The sequence below is a fragment of the Columba livia genome, chromosome W (genome assembly GCF_036013475.1).
Source record: "Columba livia isolate bColLiv1 breed racing homer chromosome W, bColLiv1.pat.W.v2, whole genome shotgun sequence".
NCBI lineage: Eukaryota > Metazoa > Chordata > Aves > Columbiformes > Columbidae > Columba > Columba livia.
Genome location: NC_088641.1, coordinates 21,758,393 through 21,767,053, shown reverse-complemented (window position 1 = coordinate 21,767,053; position 8,661 = coordinate 21,758,393). Strand labels below are relative to the sequence as shown.

At 43.4% G+C, this 8,661-nt stretch overlaps 1 protein-coding gene across 1 annotated transcript in view; it reads right to left on the bottom strand.

Moving 5' to 3' along the window:
• Positions 1 to 420: 420 nt before the first annotated feature.
• LOC135577014 (uncharacterized) overlaps positions 421 to 8,661 on the bottom strand; it is an 82,640-nt gene continuing 74,399 nt past the window's right edge. The window contains 2 exon segments of the mRNA XM_065044453.1: positions 421 to 545; positions 754 to 906. Of these exon segments, the coding sequence (XP_064900525.1) occupies positions 421 to 545; positions 754 to 906 (278 nt within the window).

Genomic DNA, 8,661 nt, shown 5'->3' with positions numbered 1-8,661 from the left:
TGTTATCTCACACTTAATTTGTTCAAAGGCTTGACGTTGTTCCGGGCCCCACTCAAAATGGTTCTTTTTACGAGTCACTTGATAGAGAGGGCTCACGATCTGACTGTAGTCAGGAATATGCATTCTCCAAAAACCTACAACGCCCAAGAAAGTCTGTGTCTCCTTTTTATTAGTAGGTGGAGACATAGCTGCAATTTTGTTGATGACATCCACTGGGATCTGACAAAGCCCATCTTGCCATGTTATTCCTAAAAACTGGATCTCTCGTGCAGGTCCCTTGACCTTGCTTTGTTTTATGGCAAAACCAGCATCCAAAAGAATCTGAATTATTCTCTCACCTTTCTTGAAGACTTCTTTCGCTGTGTCGCCCCATACGATGATGTCATCAATATATTGCAAGTGTTCTGGAGCTTTACCTCGTTACAGCGTGGTCTGGATCAGTCCATGGCAGATGGTAGGACTGTGTTTCCACCCCTGGGGCAAGCGATTCCATGTGTACTGGATGCCCCTCCAGGTGAAAGCAAACTGCGGACTGCACTCTGATGCTAAAGGAATGGAGAAAAATGCATTAGTAGTGTCAGTTTTGGCATACCACTTTGGTGCCTTTGACTCCAGTTCAAATTGCAGTTCTAGCACATCAGGCACAGCAGCACTCAATGGTGGCGTAACTTCATTCAGGCCACAATAGTCTCCACTCGTCACTAGACTTACGCACTGGCCAGATTGGGCTGTTAAAAGGTGAGTGAGTCTTACTGATCACACCCTGGCTTTCCAATTGACGGATCAACTTCTGGATAGGAATCAAAGAGTCTCGATTGGTGTGATATTGCTGGTGATGCACCGTCGTGGTAGCCATTGGCACCTGCTGATCATCAGCCATCAGCAGTCCTATAACAGAAGGGTCATCTGAAAGACCAGGCAAATCAGACAGCTGTTCAGTTTTCTCAGTGTCCACATCTGCTACACCATATGCCCACCTATACACTTTTGGGTCCTTAAAACACCTTCTCCTTAGGTAGTCTATCCCAAGGATGTACGGAGCATCTGGACCAATCACAATGGGATGCTTTTGCCAGTTTTTTCCAGTTAGGCTCATTTCAGCCTCTACAACAGTCAGTTCCTGGGATCCCCCAGTCACTCCAACAACATTGATGGATTGCGTTCCTTTATAATTAGAAGGAATTATTGTGCACTGTGCACCAGTGTCCAACAAAGCTTTGTACTCCTGGGGGTGTGTTGCACCAGGCCATCGTATTTGTACAGTCCAATAAACTCTGTTATCCCTTTCCTCCACCTGGTTGGAGGCAGGGCACCTCTAATTTCTGTTTTGCACAGTCTCTGGGTGTGAATTAGAGATTCCTTCCAAAGGATAAGAATCTCTTCTGCCCCTTCTGTAAACTGGAGCAGCCATTTTCGTAGGAGTTTTTCCTTTTCTCTCGTGTAGTCCTTCTTGAAGTTCTGAGGTTGGTCTTCCATGCCACCTACTCGTTTTCTCCCTGCTCACGTAGGAAGAACCACAGTGAACCTCTTTTTGTGGACTGCCTCTGTCCTCTCTCTTGAGACTGGAAACGCCTTTTCCTAATAGCTGAAACATAGGTTAATACAGGTCGTGAATGGTACGTGTCTTCTCTGAGTTCTTTGATTTCTTGCAACAGCTTTTCAAACCGGTCATCAGATTTTTCACACAGTTTCTCCACAGCAGAGATACAAGCCCATAGAGAACCAGCAAGGCTGTCCTCAAATTCCCGGAGCTGTTCAGTTGTGATAGAAATTGTTTGTACTCCTGGTGTCCAGACCATTGATGCCAATGACCTAGCATATGCAGGTGGTGCACTTAGTACAAATCTGTGCTACAGAGGACCTGTAAAGTTGATTCTATCTGGGTCTGTCCCCTGTTGGTTTTTTTTGGTCCAAAATAGATGATCTCTTGCACAGCTAATTCTCTCAGGAACTGGATACCTCTCTCCATAGTATTCCATTTCCCTAACTTGAATATACAATCTTCCTTGTAGGGAAATCTTACTCTCATAGCTGCCAGGATTCGGGTCCAGAGGGTAGTGGCATTAGACTCTCTTGAAATTGCCCTGTCAGTGGTGGAATCTTTTGACAGAAATCTCAGCTTCCTGGCTTTGCCACCTTCCAGTTTGAAGGTTTCTGCCCCATTGTCCCAGCATCAGAGCAGCCAGCTTACAATATTCTCACCTTTCACGACGACTAAAGTCTTTTCGCAGATCTCTCAGCTCACCTGGAGAAAATGACCGAGTGGTGGTCACTTCATCTCCTCCCTGTGCTTGGGGTGATGTTGGCCCTGTGGCCCCTATGCCATCACCTGCTTCACGGGTAGTCTTTCTAGTGACTTTCTTACAACCAGCAACTGATATGGGCTCACCATCTTTTTATTCATTTCCAGAGTCTGAATGACTTTCATTGGCATTGGCATAATCACAGTGGTTGTTATGGTTACAACAGCAACAGTGCCCAGTGTGTGAGAGAGGAGGGTCTGCCTTGCTAGCCTTTGAGGCTGGAGAAGTAACATTATCTGCAGCGATCTTGGCAGCCGAGCTTTGCAGAGGAGCTGGAGCTTGGGGCTGGTAAGCCGCGGTGTCTGGGATTGGGGGGCAGTGGCTGCAGCTGCAGCTTTCACCATTTTGCTTGTTCTCGAGTGGCTTGTGCTTTTTGCTAAAGCTTCCGAAGAGCCACTGCAAATCTCAGGACTAAAACGAGATGCAAACCTCCTATTTAACCTCATTTCTCTTAACAGTAACACAAACTGACACACATTCAGCAAACCAGATAACACCATCACTGTTCTGTCAAAGCTCCAAGGATATTCAAAGCTCTCTAAAATATTTGCAAACTGTCCTAGCGAGAAAGGGAAAGTATTGTTAGTCAGCCTTTCTAAAGATTTGCTCAACCAATTAGCAAACACATAGCTGTATTGGTCTTTTATCTCTCCCAGAGGTTTTTCAAGGTAAAGCAGAAACTAGTAGAAATTAATTAGCTGCTGCAATATAATGAAGTAAACCAGTTCCAAACCACACAGTATAATCATAACCATTGTCCAGTTTCTTGTTGTTATATGATATATACTTTGATTCACAAAGAATGCCCAACACACATAGGGAATCGCCGAACACAACGCAGAAAATAGCTGATACGACTTATGCCACAACATCTTTAAATGATTCAGTGATCGTGACAGACCTGCAATATTCGTGAATCTATTTTTGTGAATTCAACATTAATGCACCCAGACCTATAGTATATATTCTACTATTTATGAATGTGTGCGCCAGACTGGCCATTGAGCATGATTAGACTTGCACTGCTGACTTGAGGTTATTTCACCTAGCCGCCTTGTGCAGGGTTTTACTTCTGCTAAATTAATTATCTTAACAGGTGTCCAGTACCCCTGGAGATGGTGAATGATTCACAGTGATCTGCCTATGATTGTCTCTCTGTGGCTTTCAGGCACCACAGCTATTCACTCTGCAGAGCAGCACTGCCAGACTGAGGCCCTGTGGGACACAAGGAAGTGGCCACACGCACACAGTCCCCTGGGGAAAGGCTCTCTGTGATCAGGGACGACCCTGGACAAGAGCAAAGGAGCAACTCAGTGCTTTCATGGGGTAATAAATTACCTAAAGAAACCTATTTCTGCACATACCATCTCAGGGCAGGCTGCTCTATCACTGGGGCAGCAGGAGCATACTGGGGAGCACCCAGGCCAGAAGCCTTGTGTTGGGGAGAAGGGCTGGCTCAGAGGGGTTGCTGGCAGTGGGTAATAAGGATCTCTTGGAGACAGTGGCAAGGGATGCAGAAAAACACTAGCCTCCATCTCCTCATGCCATGGCTGGCCCCAGCTTGGGGGATGATGGGGAAGCTGACCTTCCTTTCTGCCCCCTTGGGAGCTATGGTAACCTTCAGAGGGGCTGGGGCTGTGGAGTGAGTGCCCAGAGCTCTGCAGCACCCGTCAATGGGCCAGCTCAGAATGGGCTACTTTACTGGTCTGGGCAGGGGAGGTGGTGTTGTAGTTTAACCCAAGCTAGCAATATAACCACAATAGCCGCTTGCTCACTCCTACCCCTCCCACCCCCAAATAGGGGAGAAAATCAAAAGGGAAGGTAGAAACGTGGATTGAGATAAACACAGTTTAATAAAATAACAAAATACTAATACACTACTAGTAAATATATATATATATAATGGAAATAGAATATAAAATAAAGGATGCTCAATGCAATTCCTTACCAATTCCATCTGCACCGAACAGCCAGTCCCAGTGAAACGGAGAAATAAGCTTAACAGTAGAGTCTGACACTGTTAAGTGGCATTCTTTATTTTATCAGCGCTGGGGAACACTGGGGATCATCCTCCATAAGTGCTCCAACAAGTGGATGCTCTTGCGTTGCTTATATTCACATAATTATTACATATGCATTACAATTTTTGAAATTTTTGACATACGTCTATACGAAGAAATAATTGATGATGTTAGTTATAATTGTTTAGTTTCTTACTTACAATACACCTATTAATTATTAGTTAAATATAAACTAAGCACTCTGCTTCTAAACAATGTATCACTTAATCTTCTTGTCATGAAGAAGGATCTAAATCTTGAAAAATATCCCCTTGATTTGCAGGTGGTCAGAAAGCAGTTATCTCATGTCAATTGGTTAATGATGGGTACGTCTTTTGTAACTTAATCACAGTATACATTAATTTGGCAGCTTCTCTTCAATCCCCCCCTTTTCAATACACTTGCAAATTCTTTTGCAATATAGATCTACAAAATATTCTCATCTTGTGTTGTGGTGCAGCATAATTCTGTTATCTGACAGCAGTACCAAATAGAATATTGTAGCATAATGCAAGTAAAAATGATTAGCATTAAAATTAGAGTCACAAGATGTATCAATTTTTGTGACTTCATGTAATACTTCAGTTTATTCCCAAAAGGATTTGTGATTGTTCATATTTCAATACCATATAAAACTATAATTATCACCAATAATGCCAACGAGGGATATTTTGCAGTTTCAGATTCGACCTGTGCACACATTTCTTTTAGTTCATTTTGGGCTATAATAGTTTTCACTAAAGATTCGTATAAAAGCTAACTAGGAATAAAAGCATTTGTTAAAGTCACTAAGATCAACGCTGAGAAAACTGTGAAGTGTATCTCTTGCACATGTTTAATCTGTTTTCCTTGTGCTGTTAATAAATCTCGCTCTTTCCAAATAACTCCATGAGCATGCACCACTCCGAAGGCATATTTTGAATCAGTCCAAATGTTAATCTTCTTCTCTTTGGATAATTTTAATGCTCATTCGAGTGCAGCTTTCTGGGCAGAAGTCCTAGGAGGCAAAGGTTTAGCTTCGATTACCTTGTAGGTAGTTGTCACCGCATACCCAGCTTTACGTACTCCTTGCTTTACAAAGCTGCTTTCGTCAGTGAACCAGGAGTCTTCAGCGTCTTCCAGTGGCTGTTCCTTTAAATCCAGTCTGCTGGAGTAAACAGCTTCTGTTTTTTCCAAGCAATCCTGGACCACAGGCTCTGAAACAGATCCACTAAGGAAAGAAGCTGGATTGACAATGTTAGTAGTGACAATATTCACACCATCTTGTTCCAACAACACCGCCTGATATTTCAGGAATCTCAAGGGGGATAACCAATGGTCACCTTTTTGTTCCAGTATGGTTGTGACTGTATGGGACAGTAACACAGTCATTTTCTGTCCCATAGTGAACTTGAGAGCTTCCTGTATATTGAGTACAATGGCTGCCACAGCTCAAAGACATACAGGCCAGCCTTTCCTCACTTCATTTAATTGCTTAGAGAAGTAGGCCACTGCTTGCTTATAGGGTCCTAATTGCTGTGCTAGGACACCCAGAGTGATGCCTTGCCTTTCATGTGAGAATAACCAAAAAATGATTTGGTGACATCTGGGAGGCCCAGGACCGGGGCCTTCATAAGTTCCTTTTTTAATTGTGAAAAAGGCCTCCTGGTTTCTCCCATCCAATTCAACTTGGAGGTATTTGATACAAAGGCTTTACTATAAGTCCATAATTATAAATCCAAAGTCTGCACCAACCTGTCATACCAAGAAATGTCTGGAGCCCTTTTACCATTGCAGATTCTGGTGTCTGGCAAATTGCTTCTTTTCTCTCTGTCCCCAGCTCTCGTTGTCCTCCAGAGAACTCAAATCCCAGATAAGTCACTTGGTGCTGCATCAGTTGGGCTTTCTGTTGGGAAACTTGACATTTGGTTAATATCAGAAAGTGAGTAAACTTACAGTCCATTGCACACAATCTTCTTTGTTTTTTGTGGCTATAAAGAGATAACAAAGTCACATTTCCTGGAAGAGCTTCCTAAGCTTCAAATTCTTATCCCTGGGGTAACACTGTCCAGGTTATTTGGGCATTTCTCCCAGTATCAGGATTTTCTCAAAAGCAAAAGCTTCTGACTCTCTTTGGCTAATGCAAGACAGAAAAGACATCTTTCAAATCCAACACAGTAAACTCTTTCTGATTGTCTCATAATTTGGTTAACAATGGGTAAGGGTTAGCTACTATTTGGTATATTTTTATTTATTACTCTCAAATCCTGCACTAACTTCATAGCCTTATGCCACAACATCTTTAAATCGATGTAATTCACTCTGCTTTAATACCACTAGATAATGTCCGAAGCACACCAACCCACGAGTATCACAACTCTATGAGTTGACACCGTGCCAAGAAAATTGAAAGGTACGTCAGAGCAGTAGGAAAGTCAAAAATGTCCAAATTTACCCCTTTTTAGTGCCAAATTTAAACCCTTTCTCGAGCCCCACATTGGGCGCCAATTTTCTGTCCAGGTTTTGCTTGCAGTGTGACAATAAAACGGTGGCAGATGTATTGTTAACCCCCTCTCCCACCCTCTTCCTCCTTCAGCCACTCCCTCTCCCCCCTTCCCACTAAGGACAGGCGAGATGTACATCCATCCTTTCTTATCAATGACCTCGCATTCCATTTCTATGTCTACCAAAACATTTATTTGGCTCTTCAAGAAAAGGCAGCTAATATCAAAGCTTTAGCTGACAGGCAAATTCACTAAAAGAGAAACTTGTTTTTAACAAAACCAGGACAAAAAAACCCAAACCTAAAAATACTACAAAGTATTACCCCTAACTTCCACCAAGAAGTTCACACGTATGAGGAAACGACAAGTAAGCGTACGAGGGGCAGCTGTCTCAGGGAGGCAACACTTAAGTACTACAAAATTTTGCCCCTAACTTCCCTGAGAGACACACACAGATAAGTAAACTACAGGTTAAAAAGAACAGAAAAAATGTGGCATTTTCACTTCAAGGAATCCTGTCTGTGACGCCAATAAAAAATGTGGGGTCCCAGTCCAATTTCAGACTCAGGAAGGTTCAAAAATTATTCCAAGAGTGAGATTGAGACACAAACGAGGTCACATGCCGCTAAACAATCTTATTTTATTTTTATGCCTAAAGACAGAGTAAATCTATTTCATTTTCACACCTAAAGCTAGAGCAACAAAGAAAAAGGGGGGGAGAAATTAGGAGGAAAGTTAAGCAAGCAAGCAAGAAGATAAGCATAAGATAAGCAAGAGATAAGCAAGAGATAGTCACCACCAGGGATCCAAACGTCTCTCCTGTGGGGCAGCTCTCAGGTTTCAGGCCTCTGTAGCGCTGGCAGTTTGCAGGTCTCAGGTCCTGGTAACACTGCAGTTGCAGTCATGCCAGTATCAGCGTCCAGGTCCCAGTAGGTTCTGGCAGCGCTTGGGTCTCGGGTCCACCAGTCCCAGGTGACAGGTTTTGGTCCTGGTGGTGGATGGCCACACTTGCAAGTCGTAACTTGGTCATTTTATGGCAGTTGGTGGCAGGTGTTGCCGGAGCACACTGCAGGCCTAGTCGCAGATTTTTGTGGCTGATATCGCTGGAGCTTCACTTGAGCTTACACAAGCTTCAAGCATTCTTTGAGTTTTAGCAATTCACAGTGATCATGCATTTTGCACTTTAATTCACTGTATTTAGGCCTTTACAGCGGGCCCAATTAAGCAAGCAGAGTGAGCAAGCATTTTCCTGTAACAAGCAGGCCTTAAGCATATTATTTTAGCAAGCAAGCTTTGAGACAAATAATTCACAATATCTCAGTCTTCCACACTTATGCTGTGTGTTAAGGACCGCTGTCTTTCACACCCACTCAAACCGTATGCTGAGACCCACCGTCTCTCACAGCCTGGCGGATTGACTATAGTGGACCACTGCCATAAACCTGCCAAGGCAAGTGCTATGTGCTTATAATAGTAGAAGTGACTACTGGCTGCCTAGAAACATGCCTGGTAAACCATGCCACTGCCCGAAACACCATTTTGGGCCTTGAAAGGCACGTTCTGTGGTGACACAGTAGCCCAGAAAGAATCAAGTCAGACAAGGGAACTTATTTCCAAAGTAGACTTCTGGGCCAAGGAACACAGCATTGATTTGGCGTATCATATTCCCTATTAGTCACAAGCCTCCGGAAACACTGAGTGATACAATGGACTGTTAAAGACTGCTGAAAGCATCAGGCACTCAGGAATAAAAGCACTGGAATATAAATTTAGCAGAAGCCACTTGGCTGGTTGTCGCAGGAGAAGAGTCAGAGA